General features: G+C 35.7%; 1 protein-coding gene across 6 annotated transcripts in view; it reads left to right on the top strand.

The window, feature by feature from the left end:
* Window positions 1-16,795, top strand: part of LOC138707688 (serine-rich adhesin for platelets-like) — a 554,966-nt gene that overhangs the window by 470,057 nt on the left and 68,114 nt on the right. For all 6 annotated transcript variants that reach the window (XM_069837489.1, XM_069837483.1, XM_069837484.1 and 3 more), the window contains one exon: window positions 4,154-4,310. In XM_069837489.1, coding sequence (XP_069693590.1) covers window positions 4,154-4,310 — 157 coding nt within the window. The remainder of the gene's footprint in view (window positions 1-4,153; window positions 4,311-16,795) is intronic.

The following is a 16,795-nucleotide window of genomic DNA, read 5'->3' as shown; positions in this document are numbered from 1 at the left end:
ACGAAAGTACTAAAAAAACCATTACTCGATCTTTACACAAATGTGGGCAAAGATGGTTAAATTAATCAAAACACTTTTTTATATTGTTATGACTAGAGCCCGGATTGTATGTAATTACATATTCCGTTCCTACATATGTAGCTATAAGGAAAGCTAAAAGTCCGCGAATCGTATTAAATTTAAATTTAAATATATAGAATAAAGAATATAATTACAAACAAACAAGACAAATAGAAATAAAATAATACCATCAATATAAAAAGGAGATACAGTAGTATTAACAAAATTTGAGACCGAAAGAGCAGCGCTCTTGTTCGATCGCAGTTAAGATATATTAATAGGCCTGTAAGAGAATATAAAATAAAATAGGAAATAAAATTAAAATTACAGTTACAGAAATTATATAATACAATATTTATATAAGAGAAATACAGAAAAAATAATAAAAATAAATAAGTAAAATAAAATAGGAACTAAAATTTAAATTATAGCGGGAATGGAATTATATAATATAATATTAACACTAGAGAAGAATAATATCGCACGTGAAAAGTAGGACAATATGTGTGTATATATATATATATATATATATATATATATATATATTAGTTATATGTTAGTGGGTTACATGTTAGAAGTTCTGGGTGTAATTTAGTTAAAGCATTGTACAACCGAGGGCCAAAATTAATGCTATGCTTTAGACCAGCAGATGTGAGACATTTAGGTTCTATTAATGTTGAATTAATATTTCGTCTTGTGTCATAATTATGTGTCTGTAATACAAACTTATTACGATTTTTATGATAAAATTTTAACAGCGTATGCTTATAAATTTGTTCAATATCAAATACATTAAATTCAGAATAAATTAATTTAGTTGGATAATCGAAACGTTTCTTCAAACAAATTTTAATTATTCGTTTTTGTAGTAAATTTAACGAACTAAGATTGTTTGTACTTCCACCCCAAACAATTATACCATATTGAATGGTAGACTGAATAATGGCCAAATAAACATTTCGTAGAACTCTAATGGGTAAGTAGCATCGAAGATTAACGAAAGGGATCATTATTTCGAAGTTTTAAATGTTTTTACATATTTTGGAGCATAATAAATATTTTGGCATATATTATATATTTTAAAATATTTTGAAGGATATTGCATATTTTGAAAGAATATATAGGCCTACATTTTTTCACTAATTTTCTCTCTACGTAATGATTAAGTTATTTTTAAAATTGTTTATAAAGCTTATCCCTTCGTCTCTAGTGCATAAATATAATTTGATAATTGAAAATAATAACGTATTCTGTCAAAAAATGGACATCTCTTTGCAATGCTAATAGTTTGTATCCCTTGAGAAGTAACGGTAAAGTAGGTACAAATACCAATGCGAATGGTAGTAGTGAAGGAAAGAATGAATCAGTTGCTCTAAAAAAAACAATAGTTTTTTCTGTTTTTTTTTAAGAAACTTATTTTGACATCAGGTAATATAATAGCAAGCCTACTGCCATTCGCATCCAAGTTAAAAGACTGGATTTCAATTGACGATTCCTTTACTAAAATGGTAAAATCGCGCAGTCCTAAGTGTGTGACAAACGCATTGGGTGCTCCATGAAGTCACAATTAGAATAGCATTTAAAAATTGGACTTCATGTGAGAAATAAAAAACGTGCTCCGTCGAAAAGAAAAAGTTCTTCTTACACAAGTGGTGCTGAAACATTCGTCTTCTACAAGTGAATTTAATAAAAATTTGTGCATGGCAATGGTTGCTGCAAACATATACAATGGTATAAACTTGGAGTTCCAAAGTTCCAAGCATTCCTACGCAAATACTGCAACTTCAATATTTCGCATGAATCAACACTCCGGAAAAAATATTTGAACTCCTGCTACACTGACACAATGGAAACGATTACAGATGGACTTGATGATTCCTACGTATGGGTTGCCGTTGACGAGACGATCAATAACCGTAGAAAATATGTAAAAATATTCAATTATTAATTGCGCCTCCAAACAATGAGGTTCAATCACATGTGCACCTGTAATTTTTTATTAGTGTGCACAAATACATCTAATAAAGCTTAGATTTTAAATTACCAACTTTTTTTTATTTCTTACATATTTATCTACATACTTTTTTAGCTTCATATTTATCTACATAGTTCTCATTTTCACATTACATAAAATCCGGGCTCTAGTTATGGACCCATATTTTCTTTTTTCTTTTCTTTTTTCCTTCCTCATCAGCTAAAGACTCAGTAAAATAAAATAATCTTCGGAACTACTATCCCACTCCATGTTTAAAACAGACTACCTGTCGACTGTACCGGAATATTCCGAGCAGTGAGCGTCAGAGCTTCCGCGGAAGACGGACTGCTGTAGATTTCCGTTCCGGTCGGTTCGTGCCAGTGAGCGTCAACCTTAAGCCTTCTCTCTCCCAGCTGGCCAATAACACCACCCCTATCCACCCACTCCTTCAAGAACGCTGAGTTACTGGCTTATCCTCTCCTTTTACCCCGCAAGGATCGTATTCCCCTCGCAGGGATCTTCTCGTGAAATTTGGACAGTAGTAAGCATATTTGTGACCAAGAAAACAGTGTGGGTTGAGTTCGGACAATGCTACGTGAATACAAAAGTAAGCCGGGTGTTAGGCAAACAGGTCATTATGACCCGAAGAAGCCTGAAAAACCCGCAAAATACATTAAAGAGGGAAAATTGTCTTATAGGAAGGCATCTGACCTGTATGGAATTTCCAGATCAACATTGGAAAACAAAGTGAATGCAGCAAACACGACATGTCCGCTACCCTGCAACTGAAACCTCAAATGTTCGTCGTCGAATGATGGTTTAAAAAGGAGGGGGCTGTGCTAGAACTGGAAGCATTTGTAGTTGTTAATTATACTTATCAGCAGTGGAAGAAACAAATTACAAAACAGTTTGTTGGGCCGTAACTGAAGTGGAGTCAAGGGATGTGGAAGTGAAAATTTTACGTCCGTATGGAGACAGTAAGTCAGTGTTTGTTTTCCCAAAAGAGCCTGATGAGGACACCGTAACAAAAGACAAAATTGCAAAAGTGCTATAAACCTCAACACATGACAAAGGGAAATTTGTTTAAAAAAAAAAAGTCATCCAAAGTGTGTGTATTTGTAAAAAGAGAATAACAATTGAGAATAGATTGTTCCAGTTTTAACATTGTGTAAAGGTGTAAAGAGTTTTCTTAATTCATTATCAACATCACTTTCATCTGTTTTTATTGTTTAATATCAAATTTACGATTTTCTTTGTTAAGAACTGATAATGTGATCCATTCACAGCTGATTATGTTAAACTTATTGGATACAAAATTTTTATTATTAGAAAACTTTTTAGGCCTATCTTCATATAAAGTTTGTGTTTATAAAGGAATAAAGGGAATGTTTTTATGCAAAATACATGTCATTTTAATTTGGAATACTTATGTGTTATAGTCTAATATATCCTTATTATCCCAGCATAAAAAAAGAAATTGTGTCCTAACTCACTTCACAGTGAGACAACTTCAGACATAAATAAGCAACTATTTAGTGTCCGAACTCACCTCAACGCTTGGGTGGGTTCGGACACCTTGTATATTAATTTCTATAAATTGCAGTAATCAGCAACTATTAATAACTAATTAGAAAATATGCTCCTTAGACGTATACCCCACAATTCATGTAATTTCTACATTTATTGCATTTTTTATTTACAAACTATATAGAAAAGTGTCTCAAAACCGACCGAACTCACCTCACTTGACGGTATCTGTAAAAGAAGGCTTTGGCAGACATGCATTCCCCATTTCAAACGGCTCCAAATGTCCTGCTCTCCAATGCTGCGAAGGTGTTTACAATCTTTTCTAAACACTCTTTATATACCGGGTGGTCAGTCGGATTCTGATACACGGCGTTTTTGCTCTCGCTACGCGTGCTATTTTCTCCCACGCACCGTTACGTTTATTGAAGGTGATAAAGTCGTATAAAAGTACATGAAATCCAAAACTATATTAGTCGTTTCCAACCTTGCTGGTTTTCTTTGTAACGAAACTTATACTCACGTGTAAACACATTAATATTTTCATTGTATTAGAATAAAAAGCGCCACAAACTAATAAGATTCCCCTGACAGAATTGCAGCCCGCAGAGCTCAGAGTCTACGGAACCGCCGGGAAGTCCGCAGGAGTGCGATATGGATGTGACGCCGCCGGGACCAGCCATGTACACACAAGCACCTGCATATGTGTATCCGGGATACATGTTCGGACCTCCCATGTACAGCGTTAATGGTAAGTGTTCCTCAACATCTTTTACTCACTTTTATCTACTTACAGCTGAGAAAGTACACCTTTCTGGTTTTCTCACCTCTTCAGTCCATTCTGATGAAAAGCAAAATATAATTCATACATTTTATTTTTCCACGCTTGTATGTGTGGAGCTGCGCTGTGCACTGTAGCATCTGCTCTACCTCCGCGAACGTGGAAAGATGAAATGTATACACTATATGTATACACTAAAACCGTAGAAAACAAGGGTTAAAATGAAGTTATTACCATAATTCAATGGAAAGATATAGCAAGTAATATAAAGTATACACATTCAAACTAAATGATATGTCAATCTTCATTGAACTATGATATACACTTAACTTTAACCCTTGTTTTCTCCGTTTTTAATAAATGGCGCTTGGCCCGCTATGGCTCTGAACCATTCATATAAATTGTGCACTATCTTGTTTAACATATTTCCGGTGCGTTTTATGGTGTGGTGACCTCTCTGTAATCTTCATCAAAGAAATAGTTCTGTGGGGCCTACCTAAAATAATTGAAGTCATAAGCAAAAGTTTATACAAGAGGAGAAAATCGAAATTAATAAAGTAAAACGATTCTATATTTTTTTTGTAATGGCGGATACTTCACTATAATTTATTTACCCATATGAATTCAGCTGTGTATAAAAATTTGCCTACAGAGTCGTTGCCCAGGGTGCGCCATACGAGGCTGGTCTACACTACACCAGCAATAAGATAAGATAGTGAATGTAGCTTTGTTGGAATGCCGGAACTCACGGAGAAAGCCCGTGTATTATCTGGACCACGGGCTTGTTCAACACATGTCATAATTTTGGGGTACGCTGGAGATCGAAGGCAGGTCTACAGGATTATGAGTCCAGCGCTTTAATCACTGGATCTCCATGGCGGCTTCAACGCCTCTGCCTAAATTACACGATTATGAAGCTCAAATGGTGCGGAACATAACGGGATGAGACCAGCACTCCACCCTACATGATGTACTACCAGTCCGTTGTAAATTGACCGGTGTTAATTCCACGAACTAGCAGAGTGCGTCATCCTCCTCCACGAATGCTTTGATCTCCTCAATGCCCCGCGCTCCGTAATCGCCTATGAGTATTGTGTACGACGACAGTGGTGATATCACCACTCAGCGGTCGTGCAGGCCTAACATTGAACACGTAATACGCCTTAAAGTTGAATAATATGAAAGTAAAAACAAAAATTCTGCTCAAGCGGGATTCAAAACCACACAACGCAGTTTCGGGGCACCCCTATACCATGCAAGTGGATTGTGCAATCCTAATTGTCAGATTTCTGTTAGGTCTATTGATATGGCGTGATGAGTTGTCTTCATACCTCATTAAGAATATTTTTTTTAATAATTGAGTAGGCTACTGGCAAAAGCAGCTACATACAACAACGAAAAAAACGAGATTTTGGTATCCCTGGATCCCTTTCCTCCTTGGTTACGAATTGAACATTTTGAACATATGAAACAACTGTTATAAACCACATAAAATTGAGGAAGAAAAGTGGGTCAAGTTGCAAGAGAAGTTAAATTCCTACTGTGGTCAATTGCAATTGAAACTACATCCATCAGTCAGATTAACAGTTGCAAAAACAGCTAAATTATTGTGACAAAATGGCAACCTTAAACTTCAAGTGGCAGAAGTAGCTAGGTACATCCTTTTTATATAACCATCAGAGAAATTTATTTTCACTTGTAATGAAATTATGTGGCATTTATAAATACGTGATTAGGAAAAAATAATATGTTAACAACACTGAAAGACAGCTGTATATTATTAATATAGCAGTTCTGTATCAACAGGTTCGTGTTTATTAATTTATTGTATCTGCCTTTCCAAAGATTAGCTGTTACTTTTCTGAATATTTTATACTTAGCTAATTTATCAGTTTTACTTTCAGAATACAGTGGATGAGGATATTAATGTGTTGATAGAGGGTTAAAGTAACATAATTGTTACTCCCCCTTACAATACTGTTAATTTTTTTTTTCATTTCATTAAACTAGTAACATCTGACTAAATAGAGGAAAAGAAATTGTATATTTTTCCGTAAATAACTGAAAGTGTTTTGTAATATAAAGTAGTATGCAATTTTGTGTAAGGGCTCTATTAATAGGGTAATAAAATTCTTCAAACAATAACTTTATGTATAATTCATTAGTCTAATCTAAGATGTAAATTTAATAAATTGCAACTGTACAGAAAATAAAAATTGCAAACACTTCAGTTCCAAAATCAGCTAAATCCATTGTCCAACCGCAAAACCAGTCAAGTGCATTTTATTTTAATGAATATAAATTTTATTTCTCATTCCACATTATACAGATTTTGTTAACTAAGAAAATCTTTTTATATATATTTTTTAAAAAAAAGATCGTTTTGATAGCTTGAATGACAAAAAATGTAAAAGATTTTTCTCTCTAGACAAAAAAGATTTCAAGTGGATTTAACGATTTTTGCCAATGGATTACTTAATTATAATCATACGTAGTTGTATTCAAAATGTTTAAATGGAATCCAGTAAAATATATCACTTCAATATTTTCAATTAAGGTAAATGAAATAATTATCAGTAAATGAAATTAGCAAATAAAAAAATAAAATCTATCTCAATTTGTATTCAACTCATGTGGCTGGCCAGATGTGAAGCTTCCGCACATGACAAATTGTTTGTGTTAAATGATAAAGAGAAACATTTTCTCGAGACGCGAAGAGAACGAGATTACCATGAATAATGGAAAGACAGTGGAACTACGTATGATTCTGGAAGCGGGACTATTTCGAGAAGACTTGCTCAACCACATTCTTCACAAAGAAAAGCAAATTATTTTCACTCCCCAGGACTTGAACACCCAGAATAGAAAACAGAGGTTCTGTTATTTCCATGTAATTATTTATATGCATACAATGAATATAGATAATAAATATGTTACGTAAATAACATAAATATAGATACATATTAAATATCAAATAGTTACGTAAATACAGTACAATTCCATTTCTGTATAAAATCCTTCACAGAAAGAGCCCACTTCTTTTGGTTCATCAGGGTTGCAGCGATGCAGGCGCACTAGGAAAATACCTATTATATTGACGATAGTACCACAAATAAGTACGCAGTGTTATATAGCGTAACACTTCGATGGTGTTGAACAGCAACCTCGTATTTAAAAAAAATCAACACAATAAGATTTCACTAGATTCGCAATAAAGAAATTTTCATGAAACTTCTGCAAGCACATCTTATATCAAAGCATGGATACAAACTTCACAAGAAGAAATTTAAATAGCTTCTTATGTCAGATATTTGTTCGTTATCAAGATAATAAAATGTTATTTCGCTCTCCTGATCTATATATATTGTAACTTTTGTTCAACAATAATGTGATCTTTATTTCTAACATGAATCACACACCCGTCAACAATGGGTATCCCACTCAACACTGCAACACAGTAGTCGTTATTGCACTCCACAGAACGACAATGGCTATTCAAGTGGATTATTGAGAACAACAATGTACTCCTAATCTCAACCAATATTCACAAAACACTCTGTACAAAACAAAACTGTCGGTTCTCAGTTCACAGTTCGTTCGCCTTGGCTAGTTCTTCTAGCTCACTCACTCAAGTTCACGGTACGTCGAACCCCAAGCCTTTCAGATATAGTTTACTGCACTTCGAACCGAAGACTTTCAGATACAGTTCACTGCACTTCGAACCCAAGACTTCCGGATATGCCGCACTCGCCTGGAAGCTGCCACAGTTACTCAAGTTCACCGCACCTCGAACTCAGATCCACTGGATACGTCTCCGCTAACTCGCTTCCTCGCAGCTGACTATCTAACTAAACTTAACTGACACACACTCGCTCCTTTCATTTATTAAATCACACGTTCTCGAACCTTCGATCCTTGCGACTTACAGAATGTTATGTTCGAGAACAGTCTGTTTCTAGACGTCTTCTTTACGTCCGTCCCCTCCACTCTGCGCCGGTCCTGTAGCTTCCCTTGCCGCGTTTGAGCATCCGCCGAAGCCGAGCCCCCTGCGTCCCGCGCCACAGTGCCCACCGAAGCTCGCCTTCCTGCGCCCTCCCTTCTGCCGAACGCGCGCTCTACTCCCGAGGCAACTAGATTCTTCCAGCACGGTTACCACAAATATATATATATATATATATATATATATATACACACACACACACACACACACACACACACACACACACACACACACACACACACACGAAATTGCTGTTCAACACCATCGATTTCCTTTAATACTAAAGACGAATTACATCTTCGTACATCAAAAATAGTTTTTGTTTTTCTGATATGTGCTGGAATATTTTTAGGCCTGAAAGTGTTCCTAACAAACTTACTCGTATAGTTTTATACTGCTCTTAAAGAAAAAAAAATGTTATGTTTTATTTAACGACGCTCTCAACTGCAGAGGTTATATCAGCGTCGCCGGATGTGCCGGAGTTCTTTTGCATGTCAGTAAATCTACTGACATGAGCCTGTCGCATTTAAGCACACTTAAATGCCATCGACCTGGCCCGGGATCGAACCCGCAACCTTGGGCATAGAAGGCCAGCGCTATACCAACTCGCCAACCAGGCCGACTCTCTTAATGAAAAAGAAATAGTATTTTACAAACGGCTCTGATAAGAGTCGTGTCTGTAGCATGACTGGTGGATTTTACATAAGGTTCCTTATTCAGAAGTCGCCCTTTCGACTTCATATCCAAGTAATTTATTCCAGTTTGTCTTTAAAGTTTCAGTGGAAACTTTAGGCCAGCAGGCAGCGACATCAATCGCGTGGGAACACTCATTTTGTACTAAATACTTGCGATATGTTTAAAGTTTTCGCAATTTTCAATTTGACGAGTAACTTGCAGTTTTTTATTGCATGTTTAAAGACGTCCTCTTGACAGACACCTCTTACCGTCTGTGATGTGCTCGGTGCCAGTGCCTGAACTGAGTTGTCATCGCCAGGCTCCGCATTTTGGTCACGCTGAATTTATCGAGAAATATAGCCTTGTACGGAGGGAGTTCAAATGTCTGGCGCTCACTGCATAAGCGGCGGTACAGTAGGCCTACGGTGAATGTAAATAATGGAGCATGACAACACTGCAACTTAATTTTAATGGTTTGCACAATCGAAACGTTTTGAACAAATAAGTTTGCCACGTCATTGATTATACAATTTGTATTTCAAAATTAATAATCTGATAACACTTAAAAACAAATGTTTACTTTTTGTCTTGCTCCTAAATAAAATAGGTGAATATTACTAATATGTGTGCCCTAAATCTGAATTTAAAATCCAACTTGTCCCATCACGTACCATTTTCCGGGGAAAATTAATTGAATTTTTTTAAACGTCTTTTTTCTCTTTTATCACTGCTACTCGTAAAATAACAACACATAAGGAATTCAAAATGCCTCATAATACTTGAAAAATGTGTACGGGATACAAAAATTATGTTACATAGTTAAAAACGCAACAACAAAAATATTTCATGCGTATACTTACAACTTACTTACTTACAAATGGCTTTTAAGGAACCCGAAGGTTCATTGCCGCCCTCACATAAGCCCGCCATCGGTCCCTATCCTGTGCAAGATTAAGCCAGTCTCTATCATCATACCCCACCTCCCTCAAATCCATTTTAATATTATCCTCCCATCTACGTCTCGGCCTCCCTAAAGGTCTTTTCCCCTCCGGTCTCCCAACTAACACTCTATATGCATTTCTGGATTCGCCCATACGTGCTACATGCCCTGCCCATCTCAAACGTCTGGATTTCAAGTTCCTAATTATGTCAGGTGAAGAATACAATGCGTGCAGTTCTGTGTTGTGTAACTTTCTCCATTCTCCTGTAACTTCATCCCGCTTAGCCCCAAATATTTTCCTAAGCACCTTATTCTCAAACACCCTTAACCTATGTTCCTCTCTCAGAGTGAGAGTCCAAGTTTCACAGCCATATAGAAGAACCGGTAATATAACTGTTTTATAAATTCTAACTTTCAGATTTTTGGACAGCAGACTGGATGATAAAAGCTTCTCAACCGAATAATAACACGCATTTCCCATATTTATTCTGCGTTTAATTTCCTCCCGAGTGTCATTTACATTTGTTACTGTTGCTCCAAGATATTTGAATTTTTCCACCTCTTCGAAGGATAAATCTCCAATATTTATATTTCCATTTCGTACAATATTCCCGTCACGAGACATAATCATATACTTTGTCTTTTCGGGATTTACTTACAAACCGATCGCTTTACTTGCTTCAAGTAAAATTTCCGTGTTTTCCCTAACCGTTTGTGTATTTTCTCCTAACATATTCACGTCATCTGCATAGACAAGAAGCTGATGTAGCCCGTTCAATTCCAAACCCTGCCTGTTATCCTGAACTTTCCTAATGGCATATTCTAAAGCGAAGTTAAAAAGTAAAGGTGATAGTGCATCTCCCTGCTTTAGCCCGCAGTGAATTGGAAAAGGATCAGATAGAAACTGACCTATACGGACTCTGCTGTATGTTTCACTGAGACACATTTTAATTAATCGAACTAGTTTCTTGGGAATACCAAATTCAATAAGAATATCATATAATACTTCCCTCTTAACCGAGTCATATGCCTTTTTGAAATCTATGAATAACTGATGTACTGTACCCTTATACTCCCATTTTTTCTCCATTATCTGCCGAATACAAAAAATCTGATCAATAGTCGATCTATTACGCCGAAAACCGCACTGATGATCCCCAATAATTTCATCTACGTACGGAGTTAATCTCCTCAAAAGAATATTGGACAAAATTTTGTACGACGTCAACAAAAGTGATATTCCTCGAAAGTTACCACAGTTGGTTTTGTCCCCCTTTTTAAAAATAGGTACAATTATGGACTCCTTCCATTGTTCTGGTACAATTTCCTTTTCCCAAATAGCAAGTACAAGTTTATAAATTTCGCTATATAATGCACTTCCACCCTCTTGTATTAATTCTGCTGGAATTTGATCGATACCTGGAGACTTGTACTTTTTCAGATTTTCTATCGCAATTTCGACTTCTGAAATCGTGGGTTCGGGTATAAATGGCTCAGCAGTTTGTATTTCAATATCGTCCCGATCATTTCTATTTGGCCTATGTACATTTAGTAGTTGCGCAAAATAGTTTTTCCATCTGTTTAGGATTGATGAAGAGTCTGCAAGCAAGTCACCATTCTCATCCTTGATCACGTTTACCCTTGACTGATATCCTTTCTTAAATTCCTTTATACCCTTATATAAATCTCGAATGTTTTTATTCTTACTATTTGTTTCTACCTCATTCAGTTTTTCCTTCAAGTAACCTCTCTTTTTATTCCTAAGTGTACGACTTGCTTCCCGTCTTTCATTGAAATAATTATCTCTATTCTCCTCACCTGGATCCTGTAAGAATTTCAATTTTGCCTGTTTCCTTCTTTCTACTACCATGCAACAATCTTCATCAAACCACGGTTTCTTTTTCTTAGTTTCATAATAACCTATGCTCTGCTCAGCTGCAATTTTGATACTATCTCTGATATTTTCCCACACGCTATTAACATCTAATTCTTTCTCAACTTCGTCGGAACTTTCTAAAGTGGCAAACCTATTCGAAATTTCGACCTGATAATTTTGCTTAGCTTCCTCGTCCTTTAATTTCAAAATATTGAATTTAGTAATATTAACTTGTTGCTCTACTCGCTTGGCTACTGATAATCTTTCTCTTAATTCTCCAATCACCAAATAATGGTCAGAATTACAGTCTGCACCTCTGAAAGTTCGAATATCTACTATACTAGTATGTCTCCGTTTATCTATCAAGATGTGATCTATTTGGTTGTGTGTCAATCCATCTGGAGAAGTCCAAGTATATTTATGTATATCCTTATGGGGGAATGTTGTACTTTTGACAATTAAATTTTTCGATGTGGCAAAGTTGACTAATCTAACTCCATTGTCACTACTAATTGCGTGTAGGCTCTCTTTTCCAATAGTTGGTCTAAAAATATCCTCCCGTCCTACTTTAGCGTTGAAATCCCCCAATAAAATTTTCATATGATATCTAGGGAACTGATCAAAAGTATGTTCCAATTCCTCATAGAAGCTATCCTTTATATAGTCGTCTTTCTCTTCTGTAGGGGCGTGAGCATTTATAACTATGATGTCGCACCATCTACCCTTAAGTACTAAATATGATAACCTGTCACTGATAAATTCGACCTTTTTTACTGCTGATTTTATTCTTTTATGTACAAAGAATCCTGTTCCTAATTGGTGATTATTGTTTCCTTCCCCATAATACAACAAGTAATCTCCTATTTGTGATATGCCATTCCCATCTAACCTAACCTCTTGTACTCCCATAAAGTCTATTCTATATCTAGCTAGTTCTTTTGCTACTAATGTTACCCCTCCTGTTCTATAAAGACTAGTTACGTTCCAAGTGCCAAATCTCAAAACCTTATTCCTTTGCTGTGGTCGTGCCAGAGAATCAGTCCTATTCCGAGGCTTACTGTAGGAATTCGTAACAAGCTGTTTTTTACGGTGATGGGTTGTTAGCCCTTCGCCCAACCCCCAAGCTGGAGGACCACCCCTTATCGGCTGTCCACGACTGCTTATTCAATATATTCGCAGCTACCCTCCATATCTGGAGGCCGTCTCCTCTATCCGCAACCTAAGGACGCGCCATGCCGTGGTGATAGGGACCCACCATACATGGATTTCATGCGTATAATGAGAAAAATCTCGGAATTTGAACTTACATTTAAAAGACTTTTCTGGATGGCTTCTATTTATAACTAGATCCGGGACTATCTTTTATAAGGAACCAACAATAGTCTGCAAGCATGCTGGATGATGAGCTTCCTTTACACCGCCTTTCCATTTCAGATATTTCTGGATGAAATCTTTCCCCATGCTCGTCGCTTATCGCTCCAAAGTTAGGAAGAAATAAATCCAAATGAGAATGTAAAAAGTGTATTTTGAGAGACATATTACACCCCATTTTCTCATATCCATTTGACATGGTTTCCACAACAAGTTCTATATAGTTGTCTGCCCCATAATTTCCGAGGAAATTTGAGCAAACATCTTTGAAAGCACGCCATGCCATTTTTTCTATAACGGAAAGTCTTTCCTCAAACAAAGGGTCAGCCATAACTTTGTGAATTTGTGGACCGATGAAAATGCCCTCTTTTAATTTGTATTCACTCAAAATAGTAAACTTTTCTTTTAAATACTGAAAATACGCCCTTGTTTGTTCATTGCGTAGACCTCGCTTTGAACTGTTATGAAATTTACTGAATAGAAGGGACCTATATCTGTTTATTTATTAGAAGTAGAAAAGAACATGTCAACAACCATAAGAAACCGGAAATAAGTCATAAACTCATCAAAGGCATTAGCTTTTGTTTTGGTTTACAACCCCCAACCCGCGCCAGATGTTTCCTAGAAGAGATCTTATCGAAAAGAGAAATCATAGTACAGCTTAAAAACCTTACGTGATACGAAGAAGAGAGATGGATTTTCGGATTCAGCGCACACCAAACCACAAGGGACACATTGTTTTAAGTGGGAGCAAAATTCTTGTTATTCAGAGTAATAGATAGGTATAGTTACATCAGAAGTTTTATACATAATATACAAACAATAATTTACACCCTTTTTTTATTGAAATAACTACTATTACAATGACAAAAGTTATATATTCTGAGATTATGTTACCATCCCTTACACAAAAATAATCATTTCCAAATTCCGAAATAAACAACTGCGATGTAGATATTGGTGGAGGCATTTGTCTCCTGGTATGACTGAACTGGATCACAATGAACTCATCGACAATGTGAGTTCCTGCATAACACAAGTCAGAACTCATAGGTTGACTGACGTCATTAACGTACCAGGACAAACTACTACGCCTCTTGTGACAAGCATGCGAAGCCTGGTCATCACCGTTGTTTAATAAGCCACGGTACGCTTACAACCAATCACAGAATTGGAATGGTACTGTATATATCGTTTCATGCTTTAAAAGTTTCTATTCAGTTCTATTCTGTTGTATTAACCAGTAGACTATCTCTGTGGATACAACCAGGCAATGAAGATAAGCAATGGAAAAACCAGAAATTTATACTTCTCTGTTCTAATAAAAGTACAGTATAATTATAACCTATTTTTAAACCAAGGTTTCTAGAGTTCTTTAGAGTACTGGTTTCGTAATATAGAATTATAATGTGACACGCTTCACAAATTTTTCTCCAGAATCTTCATTACATTAACAAGGGCTTAGTAATTTAAAATGTAGATTACGACTTCCTCTTCAATCACTTTTAAATCTAATTCACTTTCCCTTGAAGTGTGTATGTTACAGACATATTGTAGCACTGCAGTTAACTACAATTATTTTCAATCTACTGCTCTTATCAAATTAAGTAAGACATAGGAACCTTGCACAACTTCAGATCCAAAATCTCCTTGAAAATGTTCGTGTTGTTAAAACTGTGAAGGAATATTGAGATAATAAATTTAGCTACTGTTAAAAAATAAATCTCAAACAAATTAGTTTAAAAATATATTGAAATATTCCGTTATACTAGTACATGGATAAATCTCTATACTTACAGCAAGTTAAATATTGTAAAAGAAGATTAGTATAACTTTTAATTGATAATTTAATTACATAATTGTATACAATGAACTATGTTGTATATTTGTTGAACAATTGTGGGAAAGTCTTTATTCCATCTGCCAGTAGACATTTAGTGTGATATAGAAGATCGGAAATATTTGATCTATAGATCTAACTGAAGATGAAGTGTCTCAAAGAGCCTGACAAGGAGATAACTCAAATGTAGATTTTATGTTATTTTTGGAGCCGATTTTCTACCATGGAATTAGTATTTCATTCAATTTCTAGTATTTAACTATCTTTTATAATGCATATTATTATGCGACTTTAATAGCGAGATTTTTGACCTGGTATTTTGGAAGTTCCCCTTGCGAGAACTTCTGATTTAGTAAACCCATGCAAAAAAAAAATAAACAGGAAATAGATGATGCTCTGCTGAATATTTTAAAATAGGGCATTTGGGGTCTGCGAAGCCAGATTGAGGCGAAAAGTCAGTTTCACTGTAAATATCTGGGTCGACATTGTAGACTATTAGACCATATCATTGGGCTATATCTCCTATCTGCTCATCTGAACGGCCACATATACTCATGTACTTGCATTTGTGCAAAGAATTTTGGCCTGACTTTTTGGAGGAAGTACCCTTTGCTATCTGTGAGAGGATATAGGTAGCACCAGCACGACAATGCACTATCTCACTAAAGTATACTTGTTCGCAACCATCTGAATGATACATTTCCTGGTCGCTGGGTTGGTAGAAGTGGTCCTATTCTATGGATTTTTTTAATTTTTTTCTACGGGTTTAACTGTTTGTTATTCTTTTCTTTTATTCTATTATACTTCGTGTGGTGATTTTAATATACTAAGTATATTTAATATTCATTTGAAGACACTTGACATGAATCCACTGGATTATTTACTATGGAGATATCTAAAATCACTTGTTTATAAAAAAAATCGGTAAGCACAGGCATGGAAGTAGTTTCCAGGATTCTAGCCACCTATGATGTGATTGAAACAAGCCAGGGATATTTGTGAAGACGCGACGAAATCTCGTACGCCTATGTCGTGCTTTCATTGAGTTTGGTAACGGTCATTTTGAGCAACAGTTGTAAGGTACAAAACAGTACGTTCTTAAATCAGGTTTTCAAATTATAGGAAAATAATTTTGAAATATAAATAAAAATGAAAATGTGAATGTGAATAATATGAAAACAGTAAGCAATAGCAATAGATATGTTTTTTAAGCAAACCCCAAGTTTCCTATTTTAGATTGTTCTATAGAGCATCCCGTTTTTCCCTAGTAATTTTACACTCTTTTACTGAATCACTCTATATATAATCAGCGGTTTCTGGTTGAAGGAAGATTCGATATCCGATAACTACCGAAATATTTACCATGTATGAAATGGATGTAGGTGGAACATATTCTTTCCAAATACTACATTCTTTCCCGTCAGTCCTGTTGATTTCTTTAGCATTAATAAATAAAACAGTAAATGCATAGTAGAAGCGTACCGGAAATAAATACAGTAGCGCCAAATTTTTTCTACAGTTGTATAAGGTGGCGACCACTATGCAGCCGTAAATACGTACCCTCAACCACAGCCAATCGCCCCTCGTGTTGAGTTTACTACCCCACCTCAACTAGCAATCCTCATTCGAGGTCAACTACACAGAAGTTTTGGCACCATACTAGAATCATTATATTAATTAATTGCAACTGATGGTAGAAGACCATCAACTTCCCCCGGGGTCTAGGTGGTTATCATGTTTATCCTTAATTAGG

This window comes from Periplaneta americana, chromosome 10 (genome assembly GCF_040183065.1).
Source record: "Periplaneta americana isolate PAMFEO1 chromosome 10, P.americana_PAMFEO1_priV1, whole genome shotgun sequence".
NCBI lineage: Eukaryota > Metazoa > Arthropoda > Insecta > Blattodea > Blattidae > Periplaneta > Periplaneta americana.
The sequence above is the reverse complement of the archived record's forward strand: the minus strand, read 5'-3'. Positions and strand labels throughout refer to the sequence as shown.